Source organism: Vulpes lagopus, chromosome 4, assembly GCF_018345385.1.
Source record: "Vulpes lagopus strain Blue_001 chromosome 4, ASM1834538v1, whole genome shotgun sequence".
NCBI classification, from domain to species: Eukaryota; Metazoa; Chordata; class Mammalia; order Carnivora; family Canidae; genus Vulpes; species Vulpes lagopus.
In genome coordinates, this window is record NC_054827.1 from 113890063 (window position 1) to 113907318 (window position 17256).

Below are 17256 nucleotides of genomic sequence, written 5' to 3' on the forward strand. Positions count from 1 at the left end.
CCAAGGTGATGGCTTCAGGTATGAACAAGTGGATACGTCCGCCGAGGCCAAGGGATCTCTGTGCTGTGTTTACCTCATTCTTCTCACTTCTAGTACTCACTTCAGCAGGATAGTCCGAGCATCCATCTCTGCATTTTCATCTCCAGGCACATCAAACTTGTTGGTTAGCGTGAGAGACACTTCTGTCTTAGCCAGCGCCTCCTTATTAGGGTCATTTAAATTGCCAGCGCTCTCTCCTATGGTTTGGGGAGAGTAAAGAGGATCAGTATAATAGAAGAGATACTGGAGAGGATACACTAATACAAGGAAAAGAAAATGCAAGCCTAAGAAAATACTTGAATAAGCCAAAATTTACACTATGGCAAGGACACTCTTCCTGAGAAATAGACTAAATGCCAAATAATAAAAGCAAAGGATCCATAATAAAATAATTTCATAAATGTTTAACAAGTCATTTTAATAACTGTAACATGACAAATCTCTAAGATATTCTGTTCATTTCCTTTACAGAACTTTTATTTTAATTATAGGATTAAGTGTATATTATACACATGTAAACTTCTCTCTTTCATTGGATCTCAATTCCTCACAAACAGGAGTGGATCTCATCTGTTTTCTTCCCTCATGCACACTCAGAGCTCGGGTAGTGCAGAAATGGACGAGGTGGCAGTTATAGCACTCTTCCAGCACTTTCCCTGTCACTTTCTGGGCAGTTAAGTCAGAACTTTACCTATTAGGGACTCGATGGTGGGCACCTCGCCCAAGTCGTCCAGCAGCTCATGGATTGGATCATTGTGCTCTGGAGCGATGGCATCCTGGTGATCCAACAGGAGCTGCATCGAATACCCAGTAGTCAAGTCCATGCATAACACTCAGCCCATCAGCCCTTAGCCCCACCAACAAGGCCAAACAGCACACAAGGGGTCAGATAACAAAGCTCCTGCATTCAAAGAACTGACAGGCCATCCTCAGCAAACTAACGTAAGTAAATGATATACTACAAAGCATCGTGCTGGCCTCTGTTGAATGACTTATGGGATAATGCATGGAGAGGAAATACCGGTACTCTCTCAACCTTGTAGATACAAGGGATTTAAGTGAACCCTACAAGGGAGAGAACAACAAAACTACAGACTTCTATATTCAAAGTCACCAACGTACCTACAACCAGTTCAAATAACTCACATGCATACTTAATGTGTACCATATACAGCATCTCCTAGTTCAGAGAAAAGTGCACAGAATCCATGTTGTCCCCATATTAAGGGTTCTCAAGCAGACTTAAGAGACTATTACCCTAGGAGATGCCCTCAGAAATTTCCCTTACATTTTATATACTTCTTTACTTCCTGTTCTATATACCCCCGAAGGAGAAAGGAATGAATTATAAAAATATTGAGGAAAAGAGGAACACTCAAGGGAAAATCACTCCTAAGGGCCACAGAGGAAAAAGTGGGTATTTTAGATGCTAGAAAAATAACACCGAGGGCCAGGATAAACAGAAGGAGAAGTAAAAACAGTATTTTATCAAGTCCCTAGATGGGTGCTCACAATAGACTATGCAGCCCACCCACGGAGACTCTATTTCAGCAGGCCTGTGGTGGGGTCCAGAAACTTCATTTGTGACTATCAGCCCAGGTGACTCTGATGTAGAGGGCCTGGGATCATTTTGAGATATTTAGAAGGTCTTGTTAATACACAAAGAAAGAGAAACAGCAAGGCAGATGTGAGGTCTGTAAGATCAAAGGAAGGTAAGGCATCTGGCTTTCCAGAGATGGTAAGCAGCACCCAGGGGAGGCAATTAAGGCTAGAGCAATGAAACTAAGTAATTAAAGAAAAAATACTTACAGTGTGGGTGTTGATGATTTCACCAATGGAAATGTAGATCACTGGTTTGGTGAGGGTCACTAAATCAGAATATTCATCCACATTAAATTTATCCTGAAGCTCGGGGACATCACAAGCAGTTTGGAAAAACCGTCTGAAAATAAACATGAGAGCCAGACCCCCGGGTGACACATATGTGAGAAGCTGGCCAGAGGACATCCCACAAACCTCTGGAGCAATGAGTTCAAAGAGAAGCCAGGCAAGGCCGTTGATTCCAAAGAAGTTACACATGTCCGCTGGGCTTCATGGCCTTGGGGTGGTGGTTCTAATAACTTCTCCCTCCACCCAGTTTTAATTCCACCCACAAGAACCGCTCACCCATCATTTAAAACAGTTTGCGAATGCCGGAGTCATTAGGCAAACCAACTTTATCTCTATGACAATGCCATGAACTCAGAACTGGATGTTTAATTTATTAATGTTGAAAGCACTCTAGATTCTTTGCTGATTACAAAGTAACACATGCCTAATGTGGATTCACTGCATTTATGTTAAGTGTGGTCTATTTTGTTGGAATACATTTTAACAGCTCAAAATCCCCTTTACCACCTCCAGGGGCTATGAGCATATCAAACACCTATCCTATGGTATGGCAGGGCCCAGGCAAAGTCAAGTATATATTTAATCTTGTCCTGACATTCAGAGATAGAAACACACCCACAGGACCTTTTAAGTACCTTATTCCTTTTCCCCTACCTGAATTTCTGGTAGGACTGGGAGAGATACTCATTAATGATGCCCAGGTGAGCATTATCTCCCAGAAACATCTTATTGGAAGCTGCATGCTGGAGCATCTTTGCAATGGAGCCCAGATTTCGGCGTTGGTCTGTGGTGAGCTGGCCTCCTGCCGACAGGTCAATGATATCAAAGGCATCGGGAGCAACGATGGCAGGATTCATGTATCGATAGTAAAGCAAATTACCAATAATCTGGGAACAGATGAAAAAGAAAGACAGCTGTGAAAAACCACTCCACCAGGTAAGCCACAAATGACTTTACTAGCAAAAAAAAAAAAAAAAAACCCAGAAAATGCAGTCCTGTGAGGAAAAGTAAAACACTATGCACGCATACACACGCATGCATGCATGCACGCATGCACACACTTTCTCTCGAGGCCTGAAACTAAAACAACAGAACATCCCTCGGTTGGATGCAGAGAAAAAGAAAATAACAGAACCAAATATCACTATAATGAAAGAGCAGGTCCAGAAGGTAATCACTATAGACTTAAAGTCTGTCACTAAGCGTTTTAGGGCATCCTTTGTTCACATATCAGGGCAGCAAATAAGGCTACTATCACCCATGTGACCTAATTAGCAATGTGTTATATGTCCACACACACCCCATCCTCATGCTGCAGACTTTAGTGGTGGACAAGTTCATGCCTCTGAAATTAAAGCCACTCAACACACATCTCCTCCACAGAAGAATTCAAGGACAGTCACAGCATTTCCCCTGGAGTTTCATTCCAAAAAACAAAACAAAAAAATTTAATTCACCTGAATAGAAAGCCTAGAATCGAGGCCTCATTGTAGGAAAGCACAGAACTAGGAGAGAGAAGAAAAAAGCGTTCAGATTAAGGGGGGGAAAGGAAGGAGCACAGCCAAGTAAGAAAAGAGTGATCAGCAACAGCCTTAGCAGAAACCACGGTGCTTGCTGCCATTCACCCCGCCACCAGCAGAGGGTGCAATTCTTCAGCGAAAAGACGGGACTCGGAGAAATTCTCTTAAGACAGGAAAGTCACCTCCTCTACTTGTTTGATGTCTGTGTGCCAAACAATAAGGGAACTACACAGGGACTAGGAGAGGTATCATTTACTATTTACAATCATTTTCAAGAGCTCACCGCCAATGGCGAGCTACTGCTGGAACCTGCGCTTGCACACTTGCTGAAGCTCTCAGGTTGGGCCTTGTTTTCTTTTTTTTTTTTTTTTAATTTTTTTTTTTTTTTAATTTATTTATGATAGTCACAGAGAGAGAGAGAGAGAGGCAGAGACACAGGCTGAGGAAGAAGCAGGCTCCATGCACCGGGAGCCTGATGTGGGATTCGATCCCGGGTCTCCAGGATCGCGCCCTGGGCCAAAGGCAGGCGCCAAACCGTTGCGCCACCCAGGGATCCCGTGGGCCTTGTTTTCTAACTTTTTCCTCAAAGGGCTACTGGAAGGACAAGGACGTGCCAATGTCCAGATTCTTACCTTTAGCAGCTCATCCTCACCAGCATCAGGGAACTTCTCATGTAATGAGTCCTTCAGCACTTTGGCAATGAAGCGCATCCCATACCTGTGGGATGGACAGACTTCCGTGAGAGCGGCCGGAGCAGGGGTGCCAGTCATACTAGGTGTGGGGGCAGTCATACTGAGGGGGATCATACTGAGGGGACAGTCATACTGGAGGCATCATACTGGATGGGGGAGGGGCAGTCATACTGGGCTCTATCTGGGGTCACAACCCATGGCACTCACGGGATTTTGTCCACAGAGCTGATGATGGCTGAGAGGAACTTGTCTGTCACTGCCCGCATGTTCCTGATGGAGTTGTCTAGACGTGTCTTGACCTCTTCATGAGCCAGAGCCTGCTCAGGGGTCACATCATAGGGTAGTTTGCTGGGAAAGTAAAAATCATCCCCAACCGTGTTAGTTAACAGCCAGGAGCAGCGTGAGGCAGGACTGTGTCTTTCAGAAACAGACCCAGAGAGATAAGGTAAGTTGTTCGTGCTCACAGAGCTGTTAAATGGTAGCGCCAGATGCTGAGCTCTGGTTTTCAGCTGTGAACTGGGTGCCTATCACCATGTGCCAGGCACTATGATAGGCCCTTGGGATAAAAGGTACATAAGACATGATAGCTCCTGAGTCTCTCACAGACTGGTGGGAGAGACACACAGATGCCAGTAAACATATTGTGACACAGATTCACAGACAAGGGGCTGCCACTCAGATGGGAGGAATTGAGGAAAACTTAAGGAAAGGACACCTGAATTCAGGATAAAGGGGAAAAAAAACTCTCTTCCAGGAAGGAAGATCAAAAGCAAAACAATGGAAGAGAAGGAGAAACAAGGTGGTCGAGTAAAGAGGGGCCAGCTTGTGGAGAGCCCTGTATATAACACTAAGGTCTGCATTCTCCTAGAAGCCAGGGAGAGCTAATAACAGGTAGCAGACCTGAATTTGAGGAAGATTTCTCTGGTCCCCCATGAAGAATGAATGAAAGATGGATAGTCACAGATGAAGAGATGGGTCAGTGTCACAGACTGGTCAAGACATGATGAGGGCACAAACAAGGATGCAGCAGTGGGGACCAAGGGGACAGATCTAAGATGCTATGGGGACACAGTAAGTGAGAATTGGTGACCCTCTGGGTATTGGTGAGGGAAGTGACAGATATATAGAGGAACTGAAGCCTGAAGAGTTATTAAGATCCCTCAGGGAGAGGGTATGGAGCTTGAAGAAACAGGCAGGAAAACAGCAGGCATGCTAGGCTTAATTGGGGAAGATAGGAGGGACTGAAAGACAAAAATGAAATGCAGGGGCCAAGGTTCCGGAACCGTCAATGAGGTCAAAAAGTAGTAAGGATGATCCTAGATTAGCTGGATGGTCTGAGTCCCATCCTAAGGGTCCTAATGAGACAGAGGCAGGGGGAGACTTGGCATACCCAGGAGAGGCAGTGATGTGACCACAGCAACGGATTACAGTGATCGGGCCACAAGCCAAGGATGCCAACAGCCCACAGAGAGTGAAGAGGCAAGGAACGAATTTTGCCTCCTGGGGAGCTCAGCCCTGCTGACATGGTGCTCTCAGCCCACTGGTACTGATTTCAGATTTCTGGTCTCCTGAACAAGGAGAGAGTCAATTTCTGTTGGTTAAATAAGATTATCATATATTTTATTATTTATAAGTTGTGTTCCATACCTCTTTTCTATCAATAAACTGTGTAACTTTATGTGTAAACGACATTTTATAAAAAGTGGTAATGAGAGCAGCCCGGGTGGCTCAGCAGTTTAGTGCCACCTTCATTCAGCCCAGGGCGTGATCCCACGGTACTGGGATCGAGTCCTACATTGGGCTCCCAGCAGGGAGCCTGCTTCTCCCTCTGCCTGTGTCTCTGCCTCTCTCTCTCTCTCATGAATAAATAAATAAAATATTTTTAAAAATTTTTTTAAAAGTAGTAGTTAATGAGAAAGGGAATACACATACTCAACAAAGCAGAATGTTACATTCCTCAGATTTTAGAGGTGAAATTCCCAAGAGGGAACCAGGCTCAGTCTGCTCTGTATCTGGTGGCCTAAGCTCAAGGATCCATGATGCCTACAAGAAGGATGGGCACCCACTGCACCTTCCAGATATCAGTAGCAAGAATGTGTTGAAACCAATTTCCATTTTATGAAAAACAAAGACACCAGTTTGTGATAGTCACTCAGAAGAAAAAAAACACCCTGAAATGCCTACCAGAACTTTGATCTAAAATGGACTCATGGACTGTGAGAAGGATATCTTAGTACCCTTGAGCCAGTCAGTGCCCTGTCATCTAAGGATGGCCTGGGTTGCCAGCAAAACTTCCCAGGCGAGTACTGAATCTGTTGGCCACATTCCAAGATTTGAGCCCGAGGAGTACAAGGCAAAACAAAAATGGACTTTCACCACATCAGCAATGATCTGCCTCCAGGTAACAGATTTTTTTTTAAAAGATTTTATTTATTTATTTATTCATAGAGACCCAGAGAGAGAGAGAGAGAGAGAGAGAGAGAGAGGCAGAGACACAGGCAGAGGGAGAAGCAGGCTCCATGCAGGGAGCCCGACGTGGGACTGGATCCAGGGTCTCCAGGATCACACCCCGGGCTGCAGGCAGCACCAAACTGCTGCGCCACCAGGGCTGCCCTCCAGGTAACAGATTGACACATTACTGAGAAATGGATCAGGTGCTGGATGATCCCAACAGGGGCTAAGGCCTTTTCAGTCAGTAGAATGTCTGTTCTCTACCCAGAGTACACCTTCCTCTTTGCCTGGGGGCCAGGTACCTGGAAAGGAGCATGATGCTGAGCAGCACTATTCAAAGTATGAGCTGGTACCAGTTTATAGATCAGTCCAGGATGGGAAGAGGGCTGAGCCAGATGTAATCAACACACTAGGTCCTTCCCTAGCAAATCTGGCTATGAAAAACACCAGCTGAACTAAGCAATGTGCTGAGACACACAGTGGATTTTTCACTTACTGGTTCAGAGCACACTTTGAGTAGCAACAGTACGGAGAGCCACTCCTCAGCTCCAGAAAACTTCACGCATGACCTAACTCTCCACAACAACCGGGAGAAACCACCCTTGACCAAGCTGCTCAACCCTCTCTTGTCCTCACTCAAGCTGGATAAAACCAGAAACGTGCTGGCTCTCAGACCTTTATTTTCCCAGCATTATGCACATCAGACTGACACACCTTTCTTTAGATATGTTAATGTTGGTGGTTCAACTCCCATCCTGGCCCAACCCTCCCCCAGGATTCAAGGGCAGCCCCACACCATCCCCAGCTCTTTTTTTTTTTTTTCTTTTAAAGATTTATTTATTTATTTATTTATTCATGAGACACACACAGAGGCAGAAACACAGGCAGAGGGAGAAGCAGGCTCCACACAGGGAGCCTGATGCAGGACTCGATCCCGGGACTCCAGGATCACGCCCTGGGCAAAAGGCAGGTGCCAAACTGCTGAGCCACCCAGGGATCCCTCCAGCTCTTTATTTTTTAAAAATGGTTTTATTTATTTATTCATGAGAGACAGAGAGAGAGAGAGAGGCAGAGACATAGGCAGAGGGATAAGCAGGCTCCCTATAGGGAGCCTGATGTGGGACTTGATCTCGGGACTCCGGGATCACACCCTGAGCCGAAGGCAGATGCTCAACCACTGAGCTACCCCAGAGTCCCCGCAGCTCTTTAATGAAACACGGTGATCTCACACACAGAAGTCTTCCCATCCAACTGCATCTTCAGTGATGTCAGTGTCCCTTTAGGTCCTGGACTTCCAAGCTCCTTCCACCTTCGGGCATGAATACTCTGCTCCAAGCTCTCAGCAAGTCTGGCCCCATCTTAATCTTTAGGTTTCAGCTAAGTGAAATTTCACCTTCTCAGAGAGGCTTTCCCTACCCACTCTGCCTGAGCTAGCTCCCTCTTGCAATTTTCCATTATAGTTCCCCAGGCAAGGCTTGGTAAAATTGTTAATTTGTAATTTCATTTTTATGCACCTGTCTCTCCCATGCAATAAACTATGAACAGGGGGCAGAGAGCCTGTTTTGTTCATTACTGTATTACTATATGTATATATCTAACACAGTGCCTGGCACACAATAAGCACTCAATAAGTAATTTGCTGAGTATATGGATCAATTACCAGGTCAAAAATTTAAAGAGGTTTCTAAGGAAAAGCTATTTGAACATTACAAATCAAAGGTTAACTGCTTAAAAAAGAAAATCATGAAAATAGGAAAGGAAAAGATGTTGCAGTTGTTACCATACCTTGCTTCTCCTGTTTGAGACTCCATCTGATTGACCCAAGATTTGTATATATCCACAGGGTCAGTTTTGATGTTGAGAGACTTGTCATCCATAATCTCCTTCACGACAGGGGCCAGGATCTGTCTAAGGGCATTCTGGCCCCGGGCACCTCGGTTGAAACTCACAACCATCTTAATAACTGTAGGATTTCCTGTCACGATCTCTTGAACTTGATCAACTTTTGACCTATAAAACATCAGATACAAACTCAATTTAAACTAATCACAGAATCTATCAATGTAGACAGTTTCTACTTAAAGAAAGGCTCCATCCTCCAGAAAGAGCAACAGCTGAAAGAGTGCTCTTTCTCTAGAAACATTCCCTGACAAACCTGAATCCAGGACCCTCCTGTTGTTTGCAGACTCAATCATGGGAACATGAATGGTCCTTTATTAGATAAATATGTGGAATCTTCATGTTTGGATCAGTTCTTTAAAAATCATATCTTAATATAGAATCTTCCTAAAATCACTTTAGTAAATCTCTTAATCTACCACCTCCCTGAAGCAGCAACATGTTAGACTCGTGATGTAAAAACTAGAAGCTTCTCTCAAGTATGCATCTCACATAGATCATGGTGTTAACTGAGGTCAGGCAGTGGTATGGGCAGGCCTGACTCTCAAACTGGTTAGAACGAATGAGGGTGCGACAGGTCCCATGCCCAGCAGCAACCCATTCATACTTGATCTCCTCCTGGAGTGCTGTCTTAAAGAGCCGAAGGAGCAGGTACTCCTCTCGCTGGTTGGATGCGTAGTTGTATAGGGTAAAGATTACAGAGTCCATGAACTTGGTGGACTTGTTCTGGGGCATCTGAAAAATCAGCTTCGCCAGATAGGTGGGGTTGGTCTGAAATAAAACCGAGGAATAAGTAATTTCTAGGTAATATAAAGGCTGGCACAAATATTCAAGTTCTTTTAAACTTGAAGGATTAGAATGTGCATTAGTAATAAATAAAAATAACACAGCTCTTTCCTTACCCCTTAGTGGAAGCCAGAAATACCCTCACAGAGATGTATGGGAAAGGCTTCCTTGTGGGAAATAAGCTAAATCTTACAAGATCAACTCCAGCCACTCACCTGCAATAAATAAAACAGGTGTTGATAAGCTTCCAGTTTTTCTCTCTTCTCCTTGCTCAATGCCTTGAGACCTCCCTTCTGCTTATTCAGCATCATCATATCAGACAACTGTTCCTTATTTTTCTTGGTAAGTTTTTTACTGTGGGAAACCACATCCTGGAAACGAAAGCATACACATAAATCAAAAAGCTTTGAAAGATGAAACTGGATACTGTAGGAAAGGTCATTTAGCACCAAAAAAAAAAAAAAAAAAAAATTACATGGAAGTCTGCTGCACTGGCAGATCCCATTAACTATTTTAGAATCACTACACTGTACCCTATCTTCAGCACACCAATCAAATCTCTTACTTCCACCTCCCTATTAAGAACCTGCACCATAGGGATCCCTGGGTGGCACAGCGGTTTGGCGCCTGCCTTTGGCCCAGGGCGTGATCCTGGAGACCCGGGATCGAATCCCACGTCGGGCTCCCGGTGCATGGAGCCTGCTTCTCCCTCTGCCTGTGTCTCTGCCTCTCTCTCTCTCTCTCTCTGTGTGACTATCATAAATAAATTTAAAAAAATAATAATAAGAACTTGCACCATAAAAACATCCAAGTACTCAGGAAACCAGCTTCTGGGAATCTATAATAAAAATACAGTCTTAAATACCATAAAAGCTACATATTCACTGAGACATTAACTGCAATGTTATTTGTAGTAAAAACTTGAAAAACAACCTAAATATCAGATGGGTGCTGCCATTAAATATAGTGTTTGCGACTAATGATCATGTGGGAAGCATCTTATCCTCAAATAGTAAGCGAAAATGTAGGATACAAAATGACTGTGGGGGGTGGAATTAAAGGATTAAATCCTTTAATCCTTTAATTAAATCCTTTTCTCTATTTAAAATTTCACTACTGAGTTATTTAGTTTCCTACGTAATTTTTAAAGGATATATGGCATTAGCCAAAAAGAAAGCCAGCCTCCACCCTCCCTGCCAGTCAGAATAGGTGAGGCAGGGGGTACCGAGTAGGACCATACCTGCAGTGTAATTTTATTTTTCACGAGCAGTCCAATTTTGATATCCATGAGATTGAGGTCATTCTCCAGCTGCTGGTTAGAACGAATGAGGGTAATGACCTCTTCTCTCATCTTCATCAGATCAAGCTCCTCCTGAAAATCTTGGTCACTTTGGTCAAGCAGGTGGACAAATTTTCGGACCACAATCATAGGAGGGTCCTCGGCATTGACTAACAGAAAGAAAGAACGTGTGAGATGGGTAATGGAATTACCAGAAAAAGTTCTAAGTCTTGGGGAAATGTCAGCATTGTCTTGAAATAATAACTTTATACACACATAAGATGTTTATTTTTGAGATATGCAAAGACAACCAGCAAGTGCAGTCTTTTTGGTCATGCCACAGGTTAATACAGCAAGCAGCAAGACATGTAGCCACGGGTTAATGGAGAGACTTACGTCACGAGCAGCACCCTAGCCCCCAAGCCTTGCCTTCAGGACCAGAAAAGAGATCCGTGGAGAATACCCAGAACCTGATGGCTCTCAACCACGGCCTCAACTCCTGTCTGCCGAGCACAGTTACTCACTGAGAGTCTTGTAGTCATCACGAGCTTTGTTTGCCCGAATAAAAGCCTGGATTTTGATAATGTCATTTATCTAAGCAACAAAGAAGAAGAAATTCCTTTGTTTGTTCATCAAAAATACAGCAAAACGAATTCTACTGGTCCTTATACCCAAGGGTACTTACATGGTCTCGGAAATACTGCAGGCGATCTCTATAGCGCTTTCTAGCTTGGTGCATCCTAGTCAGGGACTGAATCTGTGGAATACAGAGCCTGAAAATTAGGACAGTCCTTCTTCTCAAGACCTAGTGCACTCAAAACTCTACACTGAGAAACACTGTGGGACTACTGTACCTTTACAACTTCATCTTTGTGGGCACGCAGGTAAGCTAAGCGGTCCTGATATGCCTTCTTCTGCTTGTAACCTCTCCATTGTGACTGAAATCATCAAACGTTATAGTTGATATATTACTTCCCAAGGATCACAGGAAGTAAAAAAATTTCATCTTCATCGATTACCCAAGAGCAATTCATGATGAAGCTTCCAAAGGACTATGCCCAGCAGTGACAGGGGAATGAGGGCACGGGCTGTACTGGAGGGCACATGGCTATCTCCCACTTCCCTAATATTGCCATAGCCCTTCATTCCTATTAAGGGCACCCACAACACAAGTTCTCTTCTTGGCTCCTTACAGCAAATCAGGTGAAGACGATAAATGTTAGTATCCCCATGCACAGATGAAGAAGCAACTTAAGAGGAGGCTTAGCACTCCCTGGCAGGGCTGGGGCCTTAATTCCTAACTCAAAATTTTTCCCGTGATGCCATGCTACCCTGTCACTGTAATCAAACCACAGCTGTTTCCCCTCAATATTCAAATCTGACACAAAGGAATGGTGTTATAAGTTACCCAAGAACTGCCTCTGGGCTGGACAACTCACCACTACCCCATCTAGCACACTCTGATTATTGTGATTGTATCAGTAATAAAGAGGATGCACTTGTCAAAAAAAGGAGAGACCAAGAAGTCAGAGGGCAATAATCACTCTCATTTGATTCTAAGAGCTGTCTGCCTACTACCCCTGCTCTGGAATCCCACTGGCTACCTGCAGAACGGGCTCTGGATACCTGAATGCAGGTGATGGCAGGGATTTGTTTCTTCAGGAAGTTCATCCTGGATCGGAATTCCTGTCGAACCAAGTATCCACGGCAGCAAGCCTGCAGCCTGGTGATCAAGCCTTCATTGGCCAGCCAAAGCTGTTCTCGGTTGTATGCAGCTGTCACCCCAGAGATGGAGCTCTGAAAAGGCATTCAGCCATATTGGGAGACATACATAGCAGAGAATGGACACAACTTTAACCAATCTCACCCACAGCGCACACACCGACCCTCAGGGCTTTCCAAGTCTGTCCCACAGTAGGGGGCTGTAGGAATGAAGATGTCAAATCTATTTCTCAGGGCCAACACTGACTGCCAAGAACTGCATTCGGACGAGAGGACGGAGTGGCAGGTACAACACAGGGCTGGGTACCGAGTCCCAGAAGCCCCTACAATGCTCATAGTGGAGGAAGGAACCAGGGGGAAGTGGCTGGATTGCAAATGGCCCTGACAAGTAGCCTAGAGCGTGTGGGCTGTGACCACAGGCACTGGAGAACCGGCAAAATTTCCAACAAAGGAATCCAGCCAGGAGTCTTATTTTTAGAAAAGCAGCACTGTTATCAGAGGAGCTGGCAGGTTGGTGTCAATGGGTGAATCAGAATGTGGTTACTGCAATCCAAGGAAGGGGTGACCCAGGTCTGAGTGGGGGCAGCAAGAACATCTGGTTATTTCCTCCCCCCCCCCTCCCTTTTCCTTGGTATCAGAGCCTTGATAGGTTTTTCTGGCCAATAGCACATACAGTTAAAAGACTACATAAGCTGGGGATGTAAGTGGCCCATGCAGTGTAAGCAGAAGTAGTTCGGGAAGACCTTCGGGAAAGCTGCTTAAGAGAGAGACAGACAGCTGGCCTCATGCCTTCTTTGCTCTCCTTCGCTTCCTCCTACTCTGTCTGCCTGGTAACTGGATGGAAGGAGCTCCAAGCTGTCATTCTGGATGACAAGGTGACCTTGAGAGTGGAAACCACATGGTAAGAATGTCAGAGCAGAAAGACAGATGGACCCTGGGAACAGATGGCACAGTGGAGCCACCACACCTTTGCTGGACTGCCCAATTCTGGGATTATTTTATGTGAGAAAAAAATACACCTTTATATACTATCGCAGCCTGTTTTTCTGTGAGACTGTGTCTGAGGTGTCTGCTGGACTTCTAGACAAATGGAAAGGCAGAGCTGGTGGTTAGAAGGAGGAGTCTGGAGGTACAAAATCTGGGGTTCACAAGCACAAAGGAGAGAGCTGGAACCACAGACCTGAATGAGGTCCCTGAGGAAGAACATGCAAAGGAGGAGGAGGCCAATGGAATCCTGTTGTGGTTCAAGTGGAACAAAGGCAGGCATCGAGGGAGATTAAGATGGAAGAGAAGAGGGAAGTGGGAGAACCAGAAGAGAATCACACTAAGGAAGCCAAAGAGTTGCAAGTTTAAGGAAGAGAACACAGTGAGAGGTCAAATATGAGGAGATTTCCTAACTGAACCTGGCAATTAAAAGGCTATCAAGAAGTTCTAAAGTAAGAGTTTTACAGGGTGTCTGGATGGCTCAGTTAAACATCTGCCTTTGGCTCAGGTCATGATCCTGGGGATCATGAGTGGGGAGTCTGCTGCTCTCTCCGCCCACCTCCTGCTCACACACTTTCTGTCTGAAATAAAATCTTAAAAAAAAAAAAGTTTTACTAAAGTAAAGGCTGGACAGGAAACTGTATTGCTGTGAGCTGAGTGGTAATGGGCAATGAATTAGTGAGGGGCAGATTAACTTTTAAGGCATTCAGCAAGAAGAAACAGTGACAAGTTTGTAGGCAAGGCCAAATCAGGAAAGTTCCACAGGCTTTAAAAATACTTTTTTTCCCCCCTACAATGAAGGCAACAAGACTATGTATGCAGGCTACTACTTAAAAGTATACCCCTGGGTCAATGGCATCAGCATCACTGAAGGGCTGGTCAGAAATGCAGATCCCCAGGCCTCATCTCAGACCCACAGAATCCATCTGCACTTTACCAAGATCCCTGGGGAACATTCTCTCTCTCTCTCTCTCACACACACACACACTCTCTCTCTCTCTCTCTCTCTCCACTCTGAATTCAGAAAAGCACAGATCCAGGTGACATAGGAGAATTTTCAGAACTATGAGAGGAGGAGGAGTACAAGCTGTATAATAAACTAGAAAAATGAGAATGAAATCAGGGACAAAATGAACAATAAGCTTTGGAAAAGAAAATGATGAAGGATTCAGTGAAAATCCAGATTCACTGAAAGTACAGGAAGTGGGGAGTGGGAGAATCCAATTTGATGGCCACTATTTTTCTTTTTTTAGGGAGGTTAGTTCATGCACCAAAATGAAGCAACACCCTTCCCCTTTTTAAAATTCTATTTAGGTCCATATGCAAAATACTAGGTAGGAGTGTCTCTGTGGAGGTTAATGAGCTAAACAAAAGAGTGACTCAAAAAAAAAGCTAAAAATCACTCTGCTAAAGAGGTGGCCAGGCTTCCTTACCGTGGCACGTTAAGCCCTTGAATTCAACTTGAGCCTCTTTTTGCATACTGGCAGTGCTTGTCTCCCCATAAATGGCCCATGTTTCCCCAGTCCTTTGGGCCTTTCCCCACACACAGTCCCTTCCTCTTTTCCACACCTGCTGAAATATTATCTGTGCTTTCTCCAGAACAAGATTAACTGCTTCCTAGACATTCCCTCTACGTCACTGTTTTTTAGAGCATTTGTCTCTGTCACCTCACTCTGCAGGACTCAGTTCTGGGCTGTTTTCATCAAAACACTGTGAACAACAGGAAGCCAGAGACTCTGCTACATTGTTACATCAAACTGAACATTCACCCAGTTTGAGGGCTTTCGTTAAATTTCATCATGGTGAAATCATTAGCAGAGAAGATGAAATGCCAGGAAGGTAAGAGGAGAACTTCAAGCATAGGACACAAACCTGGCCCTCTAAATAATGGGACTATTTCACTTTTTACATATGTAGGTATTACAATTATTCTACACAGGATCTGGGGAAGCAGATGGCCTTTACTGTCCTCTCTCTAGGAATCTTTGTGCCTATTAGTATCATCTTGGGGTGCCTGGTTGGCTCAGTCCACAGAGCACCTACCTGACTCTTGATTTCAAGGTCATGAGTTTGAGCCCCAAGCCCCATGAGTTTGAGGCCCATGGTTTTAAGAGATTACTTAAAATAAATAAATGAAATGAAAATAACATTTCTAAATATGACCTCACTGAAAATTTCCCCTCAATAACCTCTCTTTTAATGTTCATTAGACAACGCTAGTTTAATGAGCATTAGCTCAGCACTAAGTAATGTGAAGAGTGCTCAAGAGGGGGCACCTGGGTAGCTCAGTGATTGAGTGTCTGCCTTTGGCTCAGGTCCTGATCCCAGGGTCCTGGGATCAAGTCCAGCATCGGGCTCCCCTTAGGGAGCCTGCTTGTCCCTCTGCCTCCGTCTCTGCTTCTCTCTCTCTGTGTCTCTCATGAATAAATAAATAAAATCTTTAAAAAAAAAAATCCAAGTTGGTTAAATTCTGAATTAATATGAAGTTTTGAGGGGGCTTCAAATGAAGTTGGAAGGGGAAAGGAAAGAGAATTTTAAAAAGATTCACTGAGAAGGGGTGCCTGGCTGGCTCAGTGTGAGAAGCATGAGCCTCCTGATCTCAGGGTCGTGAGTTCGAGCCCCATGAGGGTGTAGAGATTACTTAAATAAACTTAAAAACAAAACATGGAGGATGTGACATTTGAGATGCTTGTATCCAGAAGGATAGAAGTCTGACAGATATAGATGGCAGGGAATGAACATCCCATGACAGCAGGGACATGTGTTATCTATAGCTTAGACCATAGCCTGTTACAATCAAGGTGTTAAGTAACTGCCAAATGAATGAGCAAACTCCAATAAGAAAAAACAGCATAAGCAAACACACGGAGGATGGGGGAAAAAGCAATTTCAAAGCAGCTATAAAAAAATGTTACGCTTATTTAAAAGTACAAGTTATATTCTAAAACAGCAGTTTCAGGTGCCCAGGTGGGCTCAGTCCGTGAAGTATCTGCCTTCAGCTCAGGTCATGATCCCAGGGTCCTGGAATCAAGCCCCACATTGAGCTTCCTGCTCCAAGAGAGCCTACTTCTCCCTCCCCCTCTGTCCCTCCTCCTGCTTGTGCTCACGTGCTCTCTCTCTCTCTCTCTCAAATAAATAAAATCTTTTAAAAAATAAAAAAAACAGCAGTTTGGAATTTGTGGAGCAGTCGAAAGAAGAGAGTGGAAAGGCAAATGAGAGAGATTAATAGTAACTGTATTTAACAAGGAGTCAGAACAACTTTTCATTTTGCCTTTTTCCTGATCATCTAAGTTTTCTTTAATGAGCACACAATTTACCTGACTTCATCCTACAATTCTGATGCTTTACTAACTTAGGCCCTAGTCATTCCCCCAAACACTAGGAAAAAAGCTAGTCCACATAGTTCGTTACATAGCCTTCATTTTAGTCTAAGGCTTCTAACCATAGGCCCTGTCCTCCTCACTAATACTCGCTCTAGAACACATTCTCTCAGCTTCTGCTCTCATGAAGAAATGGGACCTACCTGGATCTCCTCCCGAGAAAGCTGCATTGAATTCTGCACAAAGTCCGAGGGTTCCTCCCATCCTCCTTCCTGGGTCTCCAGATTGTGATAGTAATAGTATCCACCTTTCACCCAGTGCTTCACCCACTTGCTGTTATTATCTCCTGACAGAAAATAAAGGAAAGATAAAAGAAACCCAAGACCACACTTCCCACACTCATATATCTAACACTGCAGGATTATTCTGGCCAGGGTTAACACTTTAAATAGAACTATTCCAAAAGCCTGTTCCTTGCATCTCTAAGAGTAAAGAGGCATCCTAAGTCCCTCTAAAATCATGGCTTTGTCATGTCTCATTTAGTTCACTCATTTCTGTTATAAAAAAGAAACATGAAATCCAATTGTGGAACTAACCTTGACTTTGTTCCTTCCAAAGCCTGCATCTAAGACCTTGTGCGTCAGAAAACTATTCTGATTAAAAGGTCTGCAAAC

The 17256-nt window shown here is 44.2% G+C and overlaps 1 protein-coding gene across 1 annotated transcript in view; it reads right to left on the reverse strand.

Moving 5' to 3' along the window:
• The window catches only part of IQGAP1 (IQ motif containing GTPase activating protein 1), a 106725-nt gene that overhangs the window by 11657 nt on the left and 77812 nt on the right, over positions 1-17256 (reverse strand). The window contains exons 18-32 of the mRNA XM_041752036.1: positions 16786-16928; positions 12183-12353; positions 11411-11494; positions 11242-11313; positions 11081-11150; positions 10518-10726; positions 9493-9648; positions 9099-9262; positions 8378-8602; positions 4349-4489; positions 4082-4166; positions 2584-2816; positions 1849-1981; positions 731-833; positions 101-236 (exon numbers count right to left, since the gene is read on the reverse strand). Coding sequence (XP_041607970.1) covers positions 101-236; positions 731-833; positions 1849-1981; positions 2584-2816; positions 4082-4166; positions 4349-4489; positions 8378-8602; positions 9099-9262; positions 9493-9648; positions 10518-10726; positions 11081-11150; positions 11242-11313; positions 11411-11494; positions 12183-12353; positions 16786-16928 — 2125 coding nt within the window. The remainder of the gene's footprint in view (positions 1-100; positions 237-730; positions 834-1848; positions 1982-2583; positions 2817-4081; positions 4167-4348; positions 4490-8377; positions 8603-9098; positions 9263-9492; positions 9649-10517; positions 10727-11080; positions 11151-11241; positions 11314-11410; positions 11495-12182; positions 12354-16785; positions 16929-17256) is intronic.